The sequence below is a fragment of the Pristiophorus japonicus genome, chromosome 2 (assembly GCF_044704955.1).
Source record: "Pristiophorus japonicus isolate sPriJap1 chromosome 2, sPriJap1.hap1, whole genome shotgun sequence".
Classification (NCBI taxonomy): Eukaryota; Metazoa; Chordata; class Chondrichthyes; family Pristiophoridae; genus Pristiophorus; species Pristiophorus japonicus.
This window is the reverse complement of record NC_091978.1, coordinates 128,302,516-128,326,067: the sequence shown is the minus strand read 5'-3', so window position 1 is coordinate 128,326,067 and position 23,552 is coordinate 128,302,516. Positions and strand designations below refer to the sequence as shown.

Genomic DNA, 23,552 nt, shown 5'->3' with positions numbered 1-23,552 from the left:
CTCCAATGAAAGTATATCCTTCCTTAAATACGGAGACCAAAACTGTACGCAGTACTCCAGGTGTGGCCTCACCAATACCCTGTACAGTTGTAGCAGGACTTCTCTGCTTTTATACTCTATCCCCCTTGCAATAAAGGCCAACATTGTATTTGCCTTCCTAATTCCTTGCTGTACCTGCATACTAACTTTTTGTGTTTCATGCACAAGGACCCCCAGGTCTCTCTGTACTGCAGCACTTTGCAATTTTTCTCCATTTAAATTATAATTTGCTTTTCTATTTTTCCTGCCAAAGTGGATAACCTCACAATTTCCCACATTATACTCCATCTGCCAAATTTTTGCCCACTCACTTAGCCTGTCTATATCCCTTTGCAGATTTTATGTGTCCTCCTCACAAGTTGTTTTCCCACCCATCTTTGCATCATCAGCAAACTTGGCTAAATTACACTCGGTCCCTTCATTCCAGTCATTAATATAGATTGTAAATAGTTGAGGACCCAGCACCTATCCCTGCGGCATCCCACCAGTCACTGTTTGCCAACCGGAAAATGATCCATTTATCCCGACTCTCTGTTTTCTGGTAGTTAGCCAATCCTCTATCCATGCTAATACATTATCCCCAACCCCGTGAATTTTTTATCTTGTGCAGTAACCGGTTATGTGGCACCTAATCAAATGCCTTCTGGAAATCCAAATATACCACATCTACTGGTTCCCCCTTATCCACCCTGCTCATTACATCCTCAAAGAACTCCTGCAAATTTGTCAAACATGATTTTCCTTTCATAAGATCATGCTGACTCTGCTTGATTGAATTAGGCTTTTCCAAATGTCCCGCTACTGCTTCCTTAATAATGGACTCCAGCATTTTCCCAACGACAGATGTTAGGCTAACTGGTCTCTAGTTTCCTGCTTTTTGTCTGCCTTTTTAAAAAAAAAATAGGGGCGTTACATTTGCAGTTTTCCAATCCGCTGGGACCGCCCCAGAATCCAGGGAATTTTGGTAGAGTACAACCAAAGCATTGACTATCACTGCAGCCATCTCTCTAGGATGTAAGCCATCAGGTCCAGGGGACTTGTTCGCCTTTAGTCCCATTATTTTACTGAGTACTACTTAATTAGCCCCTTGATTATCCACTATTGGGATGTTTTAAGTGTCTTCTACCGTGAAAACCGATACAAAATATTTGTTCAACATCTCTGCCATTTCCTGTTCTCCATTATTAATTCCCCAGTCTCATCCTCTAGGGGATAAACATTTACTTTAGCCATTCTTTTCCTTTTTATGTACCTGTAGAAACTCTTACATTCTGTTTTTATGTTCCGTGCTAGTCTACTTTCATAATCTATCTTCCCACTATCAATTTTTAAAGTCATTCTTTGCTGGCTTTTAAAAGTTTTCCATGGATAAGGTACAAGTTAAATACATTCTGATTAGGTGTTAAAGGCTGGGATTTGTGGATTATATATATATATTATATATATATTTAGAGCAATATACTTGCCATAGAGAAAGTGTAACAAAGGTTCACCAGACTGATTCATGAGATGGGGAGGGGGGAATTGTACTATGAGGAGAGATTGAGTAGACTAGGCCTATATTCATAATAATAAATAGTCAGGATGGATTTCAAAAGGGAAAGTCTTGCTTGACTAACCTCATTGAATTTTTTGAAGAGGTAACAGAGAGTGGAAAATGGTAATGCAGTGGATGGAATTTATCTAGATTTTCCAAAAGGCCTTCAATAAGGTACCCCTTAATAGACTGATGAACAAGGTCAGAGAATGCGGAGTCTGGGGACAGGAAGCAGAATGAATAGCTAGTTAGCTTCAAGACAGAAAGCAGAGAGAGTAATAATAAAAGGTAGCTATTCACAGTGGCAGAAGGATCAGTGCTGGGACCACTGTTGTTCACAATTTATGTTAACGATTTAGACTTTAGAATCAAAAACACAATTTCTAAATTTGCGGATGACACAAATTGGGGACGAGAGTCGATACTGAGGAGGACAGCATCAAATTTAAGGAGGACATTAATAAACTTGCAGAATGGGCATATAATTGGCAAATGAATTTCAACACAGATAAATGTGAGGTATTATAAATTTGGTAGGAAGAATAGGGAGGTCACTTATTACTTGGAGGGTGAGAGTCCAGGTGGGGTAGAAGAACAAAGGGATCTCGGAGCACAAATACACAAAATCGCTAAAAGTTGCGACATGGGTTGGCAAGGCCATAAAAAGGGCAAACCAAGCACTAGGGCTTATTTCTAGAGGAATAGAATTGAAAAGTAGGGAAGTTACGCTAAACCTGTATCAAACCTTGGTTAAATCACACTTAGGCAAGTACTGCATACAGGTCTGGTCGCCATATTACAAGGAGGATATAGAGGCGCTGGAGAGGGCACAGAGAAGATTTACATGGCTAATACAAGAAATGCAAGGGTATACATATCAGGAACGGATGAACAGACTGGGTTTCTTTTCTCTTAAAAAACGAAGGTTGAGGGATGACCTAATACAGGTAATTACAATTACGAAAGGTTTTGATAGAGTGGATACATTGTGGGGAACAGCATAACTAGAGGCCATCAATGTAAGACAGTCACCAAGAAATCCAATCGGGAATTCAGAAGAACCTTCTTTACCCAAAGCGCGGTGAGAATGTAGAACTTGGTACCACAGGGAGTGGTTGAAGTGAAAAGTATACATTAAGGGCAGGCTAGATAAGCATACAGGTATATATAAAAGAAAGAGAGTAGCTAAAGTAAACATAGGTCCCTTAGAGGATGAGACTGGGGAATTAATAATGGGAAACAGGGAAATGACAGAGACTTTGAACAAATATTTTGTATCGGTCTTCACGGTAGAAGACACTAAAAGCATCCCAAAAATTGATAATCAAGGGGCTATTGGGGGGGAGGGGCGGGGAACTTAAAACAATCACTAAAGAAAAAGCACTAGGCAAACTAATGGGACTAAAAGGTGGACAAGTCCCCTGGACCTGATGGCCTGCATCCTGGGGTCTTAAGAAGTGGCTGCAGAGACAGTGGATGCATTGATTGTAATCTACCAAAATTCCCTGGATTTTGGAGAGGTTCCAGTGGATTGGAAAACCGCAAATGCAACGCCAAACATTTGTCATTGGGAAAATGCTGGAATCCATTATTAAGGAAGTAGTAGCAGGATATTTAGAAAATCATAATGCAGTCAAGCAGAGGCAGCATGGTTTTATGAAAAGTGAAATCATGTTTGACAAATTTGCTGGAGTTCTTTGAGGATGTAACGGGCAGGGTGGATAAAGGGGAACCAGTAGCTGTCGTGTATTTGGATTTCCAGAAGGCATTCGATAAGGTGCCACATAAAAGGTTACTGAACAAGAGCTCACGGGGTTGGGGGTAATATATCAGCATGGATAGAGGATTGGCTAACTAACAGAAAACAGAGAGTCAGATAGAATTGGGTCATTTTCAGATTGGCAAATTGTAACTAGTGGGGTGCCACAGGGATCAGTGCTAGGGCCTCAACTATTTACAATCTATATTAATGACTTGGATGAAGGGACAGAGTGTAATGTAGCCACATTTGCTGATGATATAAAGATAGGTGGGAACGCAAGTTGTGAGGAGGACGCAAAGAATCTGCAATGGAATAATAGATAGGCTAAGTGAATGGGCAAACATTTGGCAGATGGAGTATACTGTGGGAAAATGTGAAGTTATCCACTTTGGTAGGAAAAATAAAAATGCTAATTATTTAAATGGGGAGAGAGCACAAAATGCTGTGGTGCAGAGGAATCTGGGGGCCCTTGTACATGAAACACAAAAAGTTAGTGTCATGTATTCAACCAGCATTGTAACCCATGTATAAACTGACCTAAGTTGTACACCGTGAGAACACAGACCATTAGGTGGGAGACACTCCTAACCTAGACCTTCAGGTATAAAAGGGGAAGCTCCACCCACCTTCATCACTTGAGTGCTAAGGAATAAAGGACAGGTCACAGACTGACCTTCTCTCAAGCATGGGCCTTGTGTGCATTTATACTGTGTAGTAAGGACGTATCAATGGCGACAAGAAACTGGGATTTAAACCACGCGAGCATGGCCACTAGCAGAACAGACGAGAGGTACTGTGTTAAGGAATGATTGGGACAGAGATTCAACATTGTTAAAGCAGCACACAGTTCTCCAGGCAGACAAGGGCAGTCAGGCATGCCCCAACATGTAGTTGAACCCAGAGGGGGAGTTCGACAGAGACAATGGCAAGCTGAACAGCGATTCACGCCATTGCAAGGGACAATGCGGCCAGTAATGGGGCCATCAACAGCTGTTAATGGTGCACTCAAGGACAATAACAGGAGCAGTCAGGGACGATCGACTAGCAAGGGACCTTTTGTTTCAAACCGCAATTCATGCTGGAGGCGTGGAGGCATACATTCAGCCAGAGTTTGCAGAGATGAGCAAAATACCTGCAGAAATTGCAGAAATGGACACTGGGGGAAATCGCTGGAAGCTGAAGTTAAGCGAGTTCATGTGGAGCACGTATATAGTTCAGACACCAGGACGCCACCGATAATGATGAAAGTGCTCCTCAATGGCATCCCAGTATCAATGGAGTTAGACACGGGTGCCAGCCAGTCCCTGATGGGTATCAAACAGTTCGAAAAGTTGTGGGTGTCCAAGGCCAGGAGGCCAAAATTATCGCCGATTGACGCACAGCTACGGATTTACACAAAGCAGATCATTCCGGTGCTAGGCAGCGCCACGGTAGTCGTGACCCACAAAGATTCGGAGAACAGGTTGCCACTCTGGATTGTCCCAGGGGACGGTCCCGCACTACTGGGGAGGAGTTGGCTTGCTGTCATGAACTGGAAATGGAGCGATGTCAATGCAATTTCCTCTGTGGAGCGAGTATCATGCTCACAGGTCCTGGACAAATTTGACTCATTATTTCAACCCGGCATTGGCACTTTCATGGGGGCAAAGGTAGTGATTCACATAAACCCGGACGCCAGACCAGTACACCACAAGGCCAGAGCGGAGCCGTACGTGATGCGGGAAAAGATAGAAGGCGAATTGGACCGCCTGTTGAGGGAAGGCATCATCTCGCCAGTCGAATTCAGTGACTGGGCGAGCCCGATTGTGCCGGTGCTCAAGTCGGATGGGTCGGTCAGGATATGTGGCGATTATAAGGCCACCATCAATCGGGTGTCACTCCAAGACCAGTACCCGCTACCGAGAGCGGAGGACCTCTTTGCGACGCTATCCGGTGGCAAACTTTTTTCAAAATTGGACCTGACCTCAGCTTACATGACCCAGGAGCTGGCGAGTGAGTCGAAGAAGCTGACCACCATCACGACACACAAAGGGTTGTTTGAGTACAACAGATGTCCGTTCGGGATTCGCTCGGCCACCGCGATCTTCCAACGAAATATGGAAAGCCTCCTCAAGTCGATTCCAGGGACGGTGGTTTTTCAGGACGACATCCTCATTACGGGTTACGATACTGAAGAACACCTCCACAACCTGGAGGAGGTGCTACGCAGACTGGACCGGGTAGATCTGCGACTGAAAAAGGCGAAGTGCGTCTTCCTAGCTCCAGAGGTAGAATTCCTGGGGATGAGGTTAGCAGCAGACGGGATCAGCCCTACTGCATCCAAGACGGAAGCGATCCAGAGAGCACCCAGACCCCGTAACACGACGGAGCTGTGTTCGTTCCTGGGGCTCCTGAACTATTTTGGTAACTTTCTTCCCAAATTGAGCACGCTGCTAGAGCCGCTACACGTGCTCCTACGCAAAGGTCGCGAATGGGTCTGGGGGGACAGCCAGGAAAGGGCTTTTAATAGAGCACGCAATTTGTTATGTTCCAACAATCTGTTAACGCTATATGACCCATGTAAGAAACTTGTGTTAACGTGCGATGAGTCGTCCTATGGTGTCGGGTGTGTGTTGCAGCATGTCAATGCCAAGGGTCAATTACAGCCGGTAGCTTATGCCTCCAGGAGTCTGTCCCAGGCAGAAAGGGGCTACGGGATGGTAGAAAAGGAGGTGCTCACATGTGTATATGCGGTAAAGAAAATGCACCAGTACCTGTTTGGCAGGAAATTTGAGCTGGAGACAAATCACAAACCCCTAACGTCCCTTTTGGCCGACAACAAGGCCATAAATGCAAACGCATCGGCCCGCATACAGAGGTGGGCACTCACGTTAGCTGCCTATGACTACACAATTCGGCACAGACCGGGCAACGAAAACTGCGCCGATGCACTCAGCAGGCTCCCACTAGCCACCACTAAGGGGGCTACCGAGCATGGTGCTGAGATGGTCATGGCTGTTGAAGCTTTCGGAAGCGAAGGCTCACCCGTGACAGCCTGTCAGATTAAAGTCTGGACAAATAGAGACCCGCTATTGTCTCTAGTCAAGAAATGTGTCCTGAATGGGGACTGGGCAGCCACGTACAGGGCATGCCCTGAGGAATTTAAACCATTTCACAGGCGCAAGGATGAACTCTCGATTCAGGCCGATTGCCTACTGTGGGGAAACCGCGTAGTCATGCCCCAGATGGGCAGAGAGGTGTTCATCAGAGAACTCTACAATGGGCACCCGGGCATTGTCACGATGAAGGCAATTGCCAGGTCACACGTTTGGTGGCCAGGGATAGACGCAGATCTGGAACTTTGTGTTCGCAGGTGCAACACGTGTGCCCAGCTGGGCCGTGCGCCCAGGGAAGCCCCCCTTAGCCCCTAGCCATGGCCCGCCAAGCCTTGGACACGCATCCATGTGGACTACGCAGGTCCTTTCATGGGGAAAATGTTTTTGGTTGTAGTAGACGCCTATTCCAAATGGATCGAGTGTGACATTTTAAATTCAAGCACATCCTCTGCCACGGTAGAAAGTCTATGGGCAATGTTCGCCGCCCACGGTCTACCGGGCATCTTGATCAGTGACAATGGCCCGTGCTTCACAAGCACTGAATTCCAGGACTTCATGGCAGGCAATGGAATTAACCATGTTAGAATGGCACCGTTCAAGCCGGCCTCAAACGGCCAGGCAGAACGAGCAGTGCAGTGAATCAAACAGGGGATGCTCAGATTCCAAGGGGGTTCCCTACAAACCCGCTTATCACGCCTCCTGTTGGCCTATAGATCCCGACCACACTCGCTCACAGGGGTTCCACCCGCAGAGCTACTAATGAAAAGGACGCTCAAAACCCGATTATCCCTTATACACCCCACCATGAAAGAAACTGTCGAGAGCAGGCGCCAGTCACAATATCACTACCATGACAGGAATGCGAGGGCGCGATGTATTGATGTAAATGATCCTGTTTTTGTCCTCAACTACGCTGCAGGGCCCAAATGGCTCGCAGGCACTGTGGTTGCCAAAGAGGGAAATAGGATTCTGGTAGTTAAACTTACCAATGGACAAATCTGCCGCAAACATGTGGATCAAACAAAAAGGAGGTTCAGCAACCCCATCGAAGAAGCAGAGGAAGAACACGATATAGAGTTCACTCCACCACAGGTGACCAAACACCGGAACCAAAGGGAGGAGAGCCCAGTCACTGTGGGCAGTCCGGACAGGCCTGAGGCTCTGCAAACAGCAGACACTCAGGCCAGCGCCCAACAACCGGAGCCCCAACTCAGGCGCTCTACAAGGGAGCGTAAACCACCAGAGAGACTCAACCTGTGATCCCAATAAGACTTTGGAGGGGGGGGGAGGTGATGTCATGTATTCAACCAGCATTGTAACCCATGTATAAACTGACCTAAGTTGTACACCGTGAGAACACTGACCACTAGGTGGGAGACACTCCTAACCTGGACCTTCAGGTATAAAAGGGGAAGCTCCACCCACCTTCATCACTTGAGTGCTAAGGAATAAAGGACAGGTCACAGACTGACCTTCTCTCAAGCATGGGCCTCGTGTGCATTTATACTGTGTAGTAAGGATGTATCAGTTCGTATGCAGGTACAGCAAGTAATTAGGAAAGCAAATGGAATGTTGTCCTTTATTGCAAGGGGGATGGAGTATAAAAGTAGGAAAGTCCTGCTACAACTGAGACCACACCTGGAGTACTGCGTACAGTTTTGGTCTCCTTATTTAAAGAGGGTTATACTTGTATTGGAGGCAATTCAGAGAAGGTTCACGAGGTTGATTTCTGAGATGAAGGGATTGTCATATGAAGAAAGATTGAGCGGGTTGGGCCCATACTCATTGGAGTTTACAAGACTGAGAGATGATCTTATTGAAACTTATAAGATTCTGAGGGGGCTCGACAAGGTAGATGCAGAGAGGATGTTTCCCCTCGTGGGGGAATCGAGAACGAGGGGGGCATAGTTTCAGAATAAGGGGTCACCCATTTAAAACTGAAATGAGGAAGAATTTCTTCTCTCAGAGGATTGTGAATCTTTGGAATTCTCTACCCTAGAGAGCTGTTGAGGCTGGGTCATTGAGTATATTTAAGGTGGAGATAGACAGATTTTTTTGGAAGATGAGAGTCAAGGGTTCTGGGGAGCGGGCAGTGAAGTGGAACTAAGGCCAAAAATCAGATCAGTCATGATCTTATTGAATGGCGGAGCAGGCTCGAGGAGCCAGATGGCCTACTCCTGCTCCTATTTCTTAACCAGGGGTCACAGTCTCAGAATAAGGAGTCGGCCATTTGGACTGAGATGAGGAGAAAGTTCTTCATTCAGTGTGGTAAATCTTTGGAATTCTCTACCTAGAGGGCTGTGTAGGTTCAGTCATTGAGTATATTAAAGACAGATATTGACAGATTTTTGATTATTAAGGGTATCAAGGGATATGGGGATAGTGCAGGAAAGTGAAGTTGAGGTAGAAGATCAGCCATGATCTTATTGAATGCTGGAGCAGGCTCGAGGGGCTGAATGGCCTATTCCTGCTCCTATTTCTTATGTTCTTATGTTCAAATGTTTAAACATGTGATTTTTTTTTGAGTGGCCTATGATAAATATGAGGGCTAATACAGAATAAAAGATAATTATGAGGTATAGTAATAAAGCAAAGAAAGATCAGGAAGGCTAAGAAGAAATGTGAAGAGTGGAGGTCAACATAAAGGGAAATAGCAAAGTCTATTAAAAGCACGTGAAAGTCAGAAATGGGAGGAACTGCTTAGTTTTTCAAGTGAAGGAATGGCAGAGATGTTTAATAGGTAATTTGCATTGTTTTTTTTACAGACACTGGTGGAATTAAATATTATAAAGCACATAGTATTGTAAATATTTTAATTGTACATAAAAAAAGGTCACTAGTCTAGAAGTATGTGTTTCGGAATACTGAAGGTGATCAGGCAAATGATAGCAATGGCATCAAGCATAATTTTCAAAAGAATGTCGTAGTATTTATGTCAAAGAACCGGAGGGTGGCAAATGTTACATTATTCAAAAAAGTGGAAAAGAATAAGTCAGGAAAATTGTGTATGACAGTGCAGTGGTTATGCTACTGGACTAGTAATCCAATGAATGAGAGTTTAAATCCCACCATGGCGGTTTGAGAATTTGAATTCAGTTTTAATAAACATCTGAAAATTTTTTAAAAAGAGCTGCTATCAGTATAAGTGGCCATGAAGCTGTTGGATTGTTAAAAAAAACCCCAGCTGGTTCACGAATATCCTCTGGGAAAGGAAACCCACCGTTCTTGCTTAGAGTGGCCTATATGTGACTACAGTCCCACATCAACGTGGTTGACTCTTAACTGCCCTCTGAAGTAGCCTAGCAAACCACTCAGTTTTATCAAACCACTAAACAGAGTAACAAGACCACACAGACTGCAGAGGTTCAAGAAAAAAGCTCATCATCACCTCCATATGCAAATTAGTCAAAGGTCAGATGTGATTGAATTTTTAGACCCCATATTATGGCATTAAATTAATGAGCACTTGGTAAACCACAGGCTAATTCGGGAGAATCAACGTAAATTTCTCAAGAGGAAGTTATACTAGACTAAATTAATTGATATTTTTGACAAAATGACCATGTTTAAAGGGATGCAATTAATGTATATATAAATTTTGAAGTGTATCATAGGGTGCTGCAAAACCACGAAAGAAACTGGTTTGGACCTATATATATTTTTACACATTTCACTCAAATACATTTTTATCATATCTTATCACAGATATTTTAATTTCCTGTTTCTGAACTTTAAATTTCCTGCTCACACAGATACACTAATGTTGGAAGATAAAAAACATTTGAATTGAGGGCTCTGGACTGCTGTGGTTTTTTTAAATTATTTTGATATTTGATTAAATATTCAAAGGAATCACTTTCTAATATAGTTTATGTTGCACTACTGGATCATTGAACAGTAAAAACATTATTCCCCTTAAATAGTAGCTGTAAAGCTTGTACAAATGCTTTCTGTTGAATTTACAAAGCTGCATAACATTCAATATTTCAGATGATATACAATACCAGAGAATAGCTTGAATGGTTTAAGAACAATTTCAATCAAGAGAATGCCAAATTGAATACATTTTCTACACCACAAACAAGGACATGAATACAGCTACCCAGGTAATCATAGCATTAACAATTGCTATGGATTAGTCTATAACCACAACAGTTTTAGCCTTCAGGCTGAAGGAAATTGTGCAGTCGTGGCCAACTCCTTTAATATTAGGCAGGGAGAAGAGAACAAACGAAACAAAGTCATGTTTATAAGGTTACAAAATTCTATGGATAAACAATGTTACTGCCTCTAAAATTCTGGTGTAGAAATACCTTTGCAGTCCTCAAAGTGCTCATGTTTAAATCCATGTGCTCATTACTGTGATTAATTTAATTATTTGGGGAATTTATGTCAAAACAATTGCCTTATTGATACATCATATGTGCCAACAGTAGAAACACAAATCCTAAACATATTCAATTTAAACTGAAAAATGAAATTATTGTTGTCCTACTCATAAATTGATAAAATGCACTGTTGTTAACTGGTCTTAAAGAGTAATAACAATTCCTTTATTATACATACATTTTAAGGATGAGGTCTACCACAATTCATGATTTTAGACACACAATGATCATTTCAGTCACTTAAATTTCTAAAATGTTGTTTTGGTTTTACTGAGACTATTTCCTCTCGGCCAATCATTGATAATCAACAAAAAACCTGCAAAATATTATTTAAAAACATTTTTCAGTTTTCCCAAAGCTAACAAAAAATGCAAAGTAAAGAATACTTACTGGTACAAACTGTTCTGTTCTAAACTCGAAGTCATCGACAGGTAATAATCAAGTTAAAGAACAAGACCTCTGTTGCCTTTGTAAAACCGATAATTGCAGACAAAGCCATCAATAATACCAGTAAAAATTTATCTTTGTAAATAAGCTATGGGACTATTAAGGATTCCCCATGCAATCTGCAAATCATTTTTCCCACACTGAAAATCTTGACTTTTTTTCCCTGATAAAGTTTGGATCCACAAAATTGGGGAAAAAAAACATGTACATTAATAAACTGAGTACATTATAAATCTACAATACTATGAGAAATTAATCTAAATCAGAAAACAAGAGTTAAAATCAGAGTCAACTGACATTGACTGAGATTATTTCCTCTCAACCAATCACTGAAAATCAACACAATAAACCTGCAAAATAATTATTGAAAAACATTTTTCAGTTTTGCCATAGCTAAAAATGAAAAGAAAAGACTATTTACTGGTTAAAACTGTTCTGTTTGAAACTTATTAGTTTATTAGTCTTGCCAGTCTTAGTCAGATTGTGAGAAAACATATTCCAACCGATTGGTTGACAAAAGAGTAACACCTGCAACATCATCCTAAAACTGCTCCAACTTACCAACCAAAGATTGTATGTGGAGTCAGCATGTGTAGAATTTTCATTCCAAGAAAACTAATCTCTACAGAGAACAAGTGTACACTCCTGATGTAAATATATCCCTCCTTAAATAAGGAGACCAAAACTATACTGGAATATAAAGTATGCTTTTATATTCCATCCCCTTTGCAATAAAGGCCAACATTCCATTTGCCTTCCTGATTATTTGCTGTATCTGCATATTAACTTTTTGTGTTTTGTTGTAGGAGGTAGGCACCTTTAGAATATACCAGAATACTAGGCATTAGGCACCTGCTAGATATATCTAAACGCATATAAGTTTAAAGTGGCCACACATAAAATGGCTGCCCAGGCATGATGGGAAATCAGGTAGTCAAGCTGTGAACTGTTGAATGTTCAATGACCGAGCAATAACCCTGTGAGGCCCACTATAGGAATGCCTTGGATGCAGGATAAGAATAATGAGGAGAGAACCCATCTCCCGTATTCAAGGCCATAAACCAATTAATTCCCCAGGAAGAAAGAGATAAGAGAACCCATCTCCTATAAACAAGGTTATAAACTAATTATTTCTCCAAGAAGAAAGAACTAGTGAGAGAACCTATATCAATCAGCCCAAGCTGACAAGAGACGAACACATGGTTCCTGAGACATAAGGGGAATTCTATTGGGTTAAAAGAACCTATATGTAATCTATAATCGTTGTGATTGGCTTGTGTCCAGCCGTGATGGGCTGTGTAACTGTAGTAAACTGTTTGTAACTGTTGTGAAACATATAAAAGTGAATGTAACCCTTTGTTCTGTGGAGAGAAGCCTGGACTCAGTCTTGTGATTTCCTCCCCGCTAAGCGTAATAAAGGTCGCATCAGCATTGGAACCGACTCTGAGTGTTGAGTGATTCTTCTGAGAAAACACTAACGCTAACATGTTTCATGTATAAGGACCCCTAGGTCCCTCTGTACTGCAGCATTTTGTAATTTCTCTCCATTTAAATAATAATTTGCTTTTTTATTTTTCCTGCCCAAGTGGATAACGTCACACTTTCCCACATTATACACCATCTGCCAAGTGTTTGCCCACTCACTTAGCCTATCGATATCCCTTTGCAGATTTTTTGTGACCTTCTCACAACTCGCTTTCCCACCCACCTTTGTATCATCAGCATTGGCTACATTACACTCAGTCCCTTCATCCAAATCAGTAATTTAAATTGTAAATAGTTGAGGCCCCTGCACCGATCCCTGTGGCACCCCATTAGTTACCATTTGCCAACTGGAAAATGACCCATTTATCCCGACTCTGTTTTCTGTCATTTAGCCAATCCTCTATCTATGCTAATATATTACCCCCAATCCTTGTGCAGTAACCTTTTATGTGGCACCTTATCGAATGTCTTCTGGAAATCTAAATACACCACATCCTCTGGTTCCCTCTTATCCACCCTGCTCGTTACATCCTCAAAGAACTCCAGCAAATTTGTCAAACACGATTTCTTTTGGATAAAACCATGCCGACTCTGCTTGATTGAATTGTTTTTCCAAATGTCCTGCTACTGCTTCCTTAATAATGGACTCCAGCATTTTCCCAACGACAGATGTTAGGCTAACTGGTCTATAGTTTCGTGTTTTCTGTCTGTCTCCTTTTTTAAATAAGAGCGTTACATTTGAGGTTTTCCAATTTGCTGGGACCGCCCCAGAATCCAGGGAATTTTGGTAGGGTACAACCAAATGCATCCACTATCTCTGCAGCCACTTCTTTTAAGACCCTAGGATGCAAGCCATCTGGTCCAGGGAACTTGTCCACCTTTAATTCTATTATTTTACCGAATATTTTTTCTTTAGTGATAGTGATTGTTTTAAGTTCCTGCCTTCTATAGCCCCTTGATTATCCATTATTGGGATGTGTTTAGTGTCTTCTTCCATGAAGACTGATGCAAAATATTTGTTCAAAGTCTCTGCCATTTCCCATTGTTAATTCTCCAGTCTCATCCTCTAAGGGACCAATGTTTACTTTAGCCTCTCTCTTCCTTTTTATATACCTGTAGAAGTTCTTACTGTCTGTTTTTATATTTCTTGCTAGGTTACTCTCATAATCCATCTTCTGTCTCTATTATTTTTTAGTAGTCCTTTGCTGGTTTTTAAAAAGTTGCCCAAACTTCTGGCCTCCCAGTAATCTTGGCCACTTTGTATGCCATTGTTTCCAATTTGATACCATCCTTTACTTCCTTTGTTAGCCACGGATGATTCTCCCTTCTCTTAAAGTTTACTTCTCACTGGAATATATTTTTGTTGAGAGTTATGAAGTATCTCCTTAAATGTCTGCCACTGTTTATCAACCGTCTTACACTTGAATCTATTTTCCCAGTCCACTTTAGCCAACTCTGCCTTCATACCTTTGTAATCTCCTTTATTTAAAATCAGGGAACTAGTTTGAGGTCCAATTTTCTCACCTTCCAACTGAATTTGAAATTCAACCATGTTGTGATCACTCTTTCTTCGAGGATCATTTATTAGGAGATCATTTATTATTCCTGTCTCATTACACAGTACCAGATCCAAGACAGCCTGCTCCCTGGTTGGTTCCGCAACATACTGTTCAAGGAAACCATCCTGGATACACTCTATGAACTCTTCCTCAAGGCTACCTTGGCCAATTTGATTTGTCCAATCAATAAGATTAAAATCACCCATGACTTTTACCGTTCCTTTCTTACAAGCCTCCATTATTTCTTGATTTATACTCCCTCTAACAGTATAGCTACTGAGAGGTGGCCTACAGACTACGCCAACCAGTGACTTCTTCCCCGTTTTATTTCTTATCTCCAACCAAACTGATTCTACATCTCGATCTTCTTAGCCAATATCATTTCTCACTACTGCACTGATCTCATTCTTTATTAACAGGGCTACCCCACCTCCTTTTCCTTTCTGTTTATCCTTCCGAATTGTCAAATACCCCTGAATATTAAGTTCCCAGCCTTGGTCAACTTGCAACCATGTCTCTGTAATGGCCATCAGTCATACCCATTTATATCTATTTGTGCCGTCTACTCATCTATCTTGTTACAAATGCTGCATGCATTCAGATAATGAGCATTTAATTTTGATTTTTTACCATTTTTCCCTGCTTTGACCCCACTTTCTGATACACTCTTATTTTTACACATTCTGTCCCTTCCTGTCACACTCTGATTATAATTTCTCCCAGTGCCACCCTACTCTATTCCTTCCCTTTGCTCTTTGACTTTTTTAACTTCCGCTCATCTGAATCCTCCCCCCTACTATTTAGTTTAAAGTCCTCTCTACAGCCCTAGTTATTTGATTCGCCGGGACACTAGTCCCAGTTATGAGCTCATAAGATATAAAAGATAATATGAGCAATGTGGCCAAGAATAACAGGGACTAAATATGAAGATGGAAAATCACATTTGAATGCATAGTCTTTAAATAATTCTGCACCAGTCATTATTGAAGCTGAGCCTGGGCAGGTTAATTGGCATTCAGAAACAGGAAAGCTGGTTTTGCAACCTTCTATGCTATCCAACTAATGTCCTTAGTTTCTAATAACCTTCCTTCCCTATCCAAGGTCCTTAAACACATCATCGGCTCCCAGATACTTGCCTATTTCACTCAAAACACCCTATTCAAATCCCTCCACTCCATCCTTTCTATTCTTCTCACAATACCAAGACTATCCTGGCAAAGTCACGAATGACATTCTGTGTGATCGGGGTGCATTATCTCTCCTTGCCCTCCCTAACCTCTCTGCAACATTTGATACAATTGCCCATAGGACATTCTTTGAATAGTTCCACTGCTAATTGTCCAAACTTAGCCAGATGATCTCCAGCAATGACTTGTATTCCCACGTCCTGATTACCCCAAGGACATAACCTTGGCCTCCTGAAATTCCTCATGTACACGTTGCCAGTCAGTGACATCATCTATATGTGCAGGATCAGTTTTAAATATACGCAATTCCTCTCGACCCCATATACATCTTCATGCTATCAAACTGCCCATATGATCAGTCGCCTTGGTTAATCCTTGCCACTGGACCAAGACCTAGCTCTGTCAAGCCCATGTGCTGGCTGATGTGCAACGGTCACCACACGTTAAAAAGATTCACACACAGGCATCTTCCACCCCCTCAATTGGAGTTCAGGACTGGAACATCAGGTTCTTCATCGAAACATCTATGAATTTGTGGAAGCAAGTGATCCTCGTTCGAGGGACCGCCTATGATGATGATGGATAAGTCGCAACTTCCTTCCTCTGAACATCAGAACTGTATGAAACTGTCCCCACGTGACTAATATGAAGAGATCAATAAAAAATATTAACATGGACAAAATGGAAGTACCTTCCTTTGTGTTATCTGAGAACATCCATTCCCTTAAAGAAAGAACATGCTAAATTACACTTTGGCTTTGCCCCATTGGGTTTGCATACCTTACTAACAGAATTTAGATAACTAAAGGAAAATGGTAGTAAAGAAAGAATAGCAAGAGAGAAAAGACGACAATGCTACACATAGTGAGAAACATGGAAACAAAATGACAAAGAGAAGTGGAAGGAAACATTGGCTCAGATTTTGCGGTCAACGGCGAAGTGACACGGCTCACTGCTAACCTCGAAGAAAGCTGCCCACAAACTTCTAGCGGGCTCTGTGGCGTTGATTTCATCTTTTCCATCCAGCACTATCTATAGGGGATCTGTGGCATCCAGCAGAGATGTCATCAAGCAGGCTAAGCAGCCAATCACATTGAAGAATTCTCACAGCAAGTAAAATGCAGGTTTTATCACAATCATTTTACAGAAAGCAAAATAAAGATTGCGACATACACATGGGATGAAGATAGAAGCTGAAATATCAAACAAACTTTTAAAACAATAAAATAAAAATTATTTGTTTTAAGAATCTATGGATTCATTATGGAATGGAGAAAATTATATTCCACAAATATAAAATTAGTTTTTCAGCAGTAAATATGACTTAGTACGCCGTTAGAAATTCAGTTACACCTCATTCAACAAGGCTCAACTTTTATTAGAGCTTTATACATTGATAATAGATAATAAAAAGTTCACGTCAATTCAGTGATTTTTAATTTAATTCCACCCATGAGGACTGCAACATCGCACCCTGTAGAGGAGCAGGAGCAGTGTATCACTGACAAAAACTTCCAGATTTCCGCGTTCAACTATGCATGTGTGGAATCCAGAAGTTGCTGTCAGTTTTACAGAGTTAAGATGGTCAATGCTGATAGTTTTGCCATCATTACAAACGCAAATTTCGGGCCATTAATTACAAGTAGAGCAGATCCATAATAAAGAAAAATAAAATGTTTACAAAAAATAAATCACTTCTGTCCACACAACAGTGTACTCACAATATGCAATATTCATTTAGCAAAGAGTTGTAGAATTTCAGTGGTCATCCTACCATTCACTCGTCGTACAACATCTCACTCTGATACCACAATGCTGGAAAAATTGTCCCAAGTAATCTCTGACAGAGGAGCAAACAAAAGCAACTGTTGCATCAGAACAATGTATTAAATTGAAAAGGATATCAAGCTTCAGGGTTGTAGCAGTCTCAATGCGCACCTGAAAGAAAAACAATAAATTAAGATAAAAATGCATTCATGTCCCACCAGTTTCTTCGTTTAACTGCAACAGACATTCACTTGAATTCTATTGTATTTCAAATCAAGCACGTCAACTGCATTTAAATATACTGTAAAAATACAAAAAGTTGAAGATGAATCCTATAAGGAAAGCTTTATTAGAAGCAGTAAATCACTGATGTCTGTTCAATAGCATTGGGATAATGTTTAGTACATTCAAATACTTTGCAATTTTCAGTAGAATAAAGGCTATAAAGATAAATTAAAATCACTGTTTTAAGTCTTAAAAAAAATTCATAATTTCCATAAAAAAATACATGCAGGAAAAATTTACAGTCAACACTTTAAAGCTCCAGTCCTGTTTACCTAAACTTCCCCATATGAATTGATTGTGCATTTAGACGTTAGTTCATGTGTAATAGAGAACAGTAATAGTGACACCCCTCCCTCTAAACTCAAATCAGCTCACTGTCACTTTGTTGCAGCATGATTGACCTATTTAAAATTGTAGTACTATAGTAAGTTATGCGGTTTGACCTTTGAGCAGTAGCAGTAATTTAAAAAGATAATGGTAGGTGCATTGTACTCTTTCTGATTTACATTTTTGCTCCGCCCAACACCCCTCTTCAAAAATTATATTTTCATCACCTGGCCACATGACCAGTTAGAAAAATATCATTTAGCACTGCAAGTGAAAGTTCAAGGCAGACTGCAGCCGGTGAGGTGGAGAAGGACAATAGAAGCAAAATTATGAAACACAGAATTAGATATTATTTAAAAAAGGAAGAAAAACAGATTAAATAAATACAGAAATCTCAAACCATCTATTAAGAGCATACTGTTGCGAAAGAGGCAGCAAGTTTCTATTGTAGCTATTTTTCAAGAAATAAAGATTGCAGAAAGCCTTTTTTTAATTTCAGGGAAAATAAAATGATTCAAAATCGTTGAGGCACTGAATGGTGCTTTCTGACAAAATTGTAAAAAATATGGAGATCTGCTATATCCCAAGTCAAAGAAACAAATTTTCAATTTCAATTGAAAGTGACATTACTCAGTGAGTTGGAAGATACATTATTTAATAACAATAGGGGCATTTATTTTATACAGAGAACAACATCAGTCACTGGTTTTATGAAATGGTATTCTGGAATTTATACTGTTGTGGGAATAGTTGCATAGTGGTTATGTTACTGGACTAGCAATCCAGAGGCCTGGACTAATGATCCAGAGACACAAATTCAAATCCCATCATGGCAGCTGGGAATTTAAATTCAGTTAATTAATCTGGAATAAAAAGCTGTTATCAGATTGCAGTTAAAAACCTATCTGGTTCACTTATGTCCTTGAAGGAAGGAAATCTGCTGTCCTTACCTGGTCTGGCCTGCATGTGACTCCAGACCAACCTCAATGTGGTTGACTCGTAACTGCACTCTGAAATAGCCGAGCAAGCCACTCAGTTGTAACAAACCGCTACGAAAAATAATAAGAATAAAATTGGACAGACCACCCAGGATCGACCTCGACACTGGTTTCGGACATGACAATGGCACACCCAGCCCAGTCAACCCTGCAAAGTCCTCCTCACTAACATCTGGGGACTTGAGCTAAAATTGGGAGAACTATACCACAGACTAATCAAGCAACAGCTTGACATCGTCATACTTACTGAATCATACCTTTCAGCCAATGTCCAAGACTCCTCCATCACCATCCCTGGGTATGTCCTGTCGCACCAGAGGTGGTGGTACAGTGGTATACAGTCAGGAGGTAGTGGCCCTGGGAATCCTCAACAATGACTCCGGACCCCATGAAGACTCAAGGCTTTGGGACAAGCAAAACTCCTGCTAATTACCATCTACCGCCCTCCTTCAGCTGATGAATCAGTATTCCTCCATGTTGAACATCACTTAGAAGAAGCGCTGAGGGTAGCAAGGACACAGAATGTACTCTGGGTGGGGGAATTCAATGTCCGTCACCAAGAATGGCTCGGTTGCACCACTACTGACCGAGCTCTGAAGGGCATAGCTGCCAGACTGGGCCTGCGGCAAGTGGTGTGAGAACCAACATAGGGGAAAAACTGATTTGACTTCGTCATCACCAATTTACCTGTCACAGATGCATCTGTCCATGACAGCACTGGTAGCAGTGACCACCGCACAGTTCTTGTTGAGACGAAGTCCCGTCTTCACATTGAGGGCACTCTCCATCGTGTTATGTGGCACTACCACCATGCTAAATGGTATGGTTTCAGAACAGATGTAGCAGCTCAAAACTAGGCATCCATGAGTTGCTGTGGGCCATCAGCAGCAGCAGAACTGTATTCCACCACAATCTGTAGCCGCATGGACCGACAAATTCATCACTCTACCATTACCATCAAACCAGGGGACCAACCAATGGTTCAATGAGGAGTGCAGAAGTGCATGCCATGAGCAGCACCAAGCATACCTAAAAAATGAGGTGCCAGCCCAGGGAAGCTGAAACACAGGTCTACATGCATGCTAAAGAGTAGAAGCAGCATGTTATAGACAGAGCTAAACGATCCCACAATCAACATGTCAGATCAAACCTCTGTAGTCCTGCCACATCCAGTCGTGAATGATGGTGGACAATTGAATAACTAAATGGAGGAGGTTCGATGAATAGCCCCATCTTCAATGATGGAGGAGCCCAGCATGCGAGTGCAAAAGACTAGGATGAAGCATTTGCAACCATCTTCAGCCAGTAGTGCTGAGTGGATTATCCATCTTGACCTCCTCCTTAAGTCCCCGCTATCACAGAAGCCAGTCTTCTGCCAATTTGATTCACTTCACGTGAGCGCACTGGATACAGCAAAGGCTATGGGCCCTGACAACGTCCCTCATGCTGAAGACTTGTGCCCCAGAGCGAGCCACGCCTCGAGTCAAGCTATTCCAGTACAGTTACAACACTAGCATCTACATGAGAATGTGGAAAACAGCCCAGGTATTTCCCATTCACAGAACAGCAATGCCCACATCCCAGGAATGAATAAAAACATTTGGTTTGAAATCCATGACTACCCATTATTCAAGTAAAAATGGTAAATTATTTATATTCCTTTACCTATATATTTCATTTTTAGCCTTTAGTAGTTTAAAGGCTGATAAGAATACACTGCAAGGCAGTAAGCAATATGTAACTGCTCGAGTTGGTATTTAGCAGTAATCGGTGGATAATTGGGGTTCAGCTTTATTGCTGGGTGGGGGGCGGGTGGTGGTCCTGCACTTCGGTAACCCTGTCCCAGGCTTGGCAGCACTGGTCCAGTGTTGCTAGGGTTTAGCAGCATGGGGAGGATCCTTTGGTCTGGCATCTATCTGGATGGGGAATCTGGTGCCTGGCATAATTGTGAAGGGGCAACCTGAGGTTCATCAGAACCAAGTGAGATGTGCAGAATGTTTAGTTGGAACTCTCTAGGAAGTTCCTGGTGTCTGTCAGCAATGAGGGGACCGGGAAAGCATGGGCCAGATGGCACTGCCGGGGGACATTGGGGCCATCCTTGGTCCACTTCGTAACTTTCTAAGACATTTCCACAAACATTTAATTTGGTGTTCTGTGATTGTATCCTGGAAGTATGTTTCTGTGCCTGTCCCCATCAGCCTCACAACTCTTTCTACCTATCATAAAAATACAGGCAATAACAAGCAGCTTTCTATTTACTTTCAAAATTACAATTAATTTTTAAAAAACTAAAATTCGGATGAGGAGAGACAAGCCCGAGTTTTCATTCTTTTCTGATATCATGGAGAAATTAATCTTGGACCGTAGGTGCTTCTTCACCCTACCCAAATACCAATTGTGATGTTACTTTTGGAGATCGAACCAGGAACCCCAAAAATCTCACCAGCAGTTTATACAAGTGCCATAAGTGGGCTCTACAATGCTGTATCAAAACTACAATCAATCAATCAAAGAAAAATCAATTGCCATTTGGATACCGGCAGACAAGCGAGGGACCAAAGCGCAATCACAATTTATGGCTTGCAACACTTGGCCAGATTGGCCTGAATCCTCCAATGGATTGCCCTATTACTCAAATACCCATCCTCAGGACTTAAGACAGAGTCAAGACGAGAGCTAATGGATGGGCAGAGTAGGGCTTCCAGAATGTTGATCCTTCAGTCTTTCTCTCAGCGTTATATGCTTTCTGTAATTTCTAGAGTATTCAATCACCAAATTAAGCCACATAAGGTGCATAATCACTACAGTCTGTCATCTTATACACACAGGTTCTCTCAAGTTTTAATGAAACACTCAATATTAAGGTATTTATCCAATTCCCTTTTGAAAGCCACAATTGAATCTGCCTCTACCACCCTTTCAGGCAGTGCATTCCAGATCCTAACCACTCGCTGTGTAAAAAAGTTTTTTCTTATGTCGCCTTTGGTTCTTTTGCCAATCACCTTAAATCTGTGTCCTCTGGTTCTTAACCCTTCTACCAATGGGAACAGTTTCTCTCTGCTCTGTCCAGACCCCTCATGATTTTGAACACCTCTATCAAATCTCTCAATCTTCGCTGCTCTAAGGAGAACCCCAGCTTTTCCAGTCTATCCACGTAACTAAAGTCCCTCATCCCTGGAATCATTTTCACAAATCTTTTCTGCACCCACTCTGTGGCCTTCATATCCTTCCTAAAGTGCGGTGCCCAGAATTGGACACAATACTCCAGTTGAGGCTGAAGCAGTGTTTTATACAGGTTCAACATAATTTCCACACTTTTGTACTCGATACTTCTATTCATGAAGCCCAGGATCCTGTAAGCTTTTTTTTTTAAAACTGCTTTCTCAACCTGCCCTGCCACCTTTAACGATTTGTGCACATATACCCCCAGGTCTTTCTGTTCATACATCCCCTTTAGAATTGCATCCTTTAGTTTATATTACCTTTCCTCGTTCTTCCTAACAAAATGCATCACTTCACACTTTTCTGCATTAAATTTCATCTGCCACGTGTCCATTCATTCCACCAACCTATCTATGTGCTCTTGAAGTCTATCACTCTCCTCCTCACTGTTCATTATACTTTCAAGATTTATGTCATCTGCAAGTTTTGAAATTGTGCCTTGTACACCCACATCCAAGTCATTAATATTGATCAAGAAAAGCAGTGGTTCTAGTACCGACCCCCCCTGGGGAACACCAGTGTATAACTTCCTCCAGTCCAAAAAGCAACCATTCACCACTATTCTCTGTTTCCTGTCACTTATCCAATTTCGTATCCATGCTGCCACTGTCCTTTCTGTTCCATGGGCTTCAACTTTGCTAGCAACCACTTTGTCAAACGCCTTTTGGAAATCCATATACACCACGTCAACCGCATTGCCCTCATCAACCCTCTTTTTTATCTCATCAAAAAACTCGATCAAGTTGGTTAAACATGACCGCTCCACGTTCATCTTGCCATAAGATCTACTTCCTGCTCCCTTGACCCCAATTCCACTAAATTGCTCATCAACAACTTCCTTTTCGAGCTCCCATGTTAGCTGACAACGTCAACGGTTCTCTCTCCTCAGGTACTGTCCCCTCTCCTTCAAATCTGCCATCATCATGCCTCTCCTCAAAAAAAACAATCCTTGACTCCACTATGCTTGCAAGTTACTGTCGCATCTGCAACCTCTCTTTCCTCTCCAAAGTCCTTGAACATGTTGTCACCTCCCAAATCCGTGCCCACCTTTCCTGGAACTCCATGTTTGAATCCCTTCAATCTAGTTTCCGCCCCGCCACAGAATCGAAACGGCTCTCATCAAAGTCACAAATGACATCCTTTGTGACTGTGACAAAGGTAAACCAACCCTCCTTGTCCTTCTCATATTGTCTGCAGTCTTTGACACGGTTGACCACTCCATCCTCCTCCAATGCCTCTCCACCACCGTCCAGGTGGGTGGGACTGCACTCGCCTGGTTCCATTCTTATCTATCTAATCGTAGACAGAAAATTACCCACAATGGCTTCTCTTCCCACTCTGGAATCGTTACCTCTAGTGTCACCCAAGGATCAATTCTTGGTCCCCTCCTATTTCTCATCTATATGCTGCCCCTTGGCGACATCATCCGAAAACACGCCGTCAGTTTCCACATG

The 23,552-nt window shown here is 41.9% G+C and overlaps 1 protein-coding gene across 6 annotated transcripts in view; it reads right to left on the bottom strand.

The window, feature by feature from the left end:
- The window catches only part of ipo11 (importin 11), a 928,775-nt gene that overhangs the window by 460,647 nt on the left and 444,576 nt on the right, over window positions 1-23,552 (bottom strand). For all 6 annotated transcript variants that reach the window (XM_070869309.1, XM_070869300.1, XM_070869323.1 and 3 more), the window contains 2 exons: window positions 17,404-17,437; window positions 11,212-11,252 (listed from right to left, as the gene is read on the bottom strand). In XM_070869309.1, coding sequence (XP_070725410.1) covers window positions 11,212-11,252; window positions 17,404-17,437 — 75 coding nt within the window. The remainder of the gene's footprint in view (window positions 1-11,211; window positions 11,253-17,403; window positions 17,438-23,552) is intronic.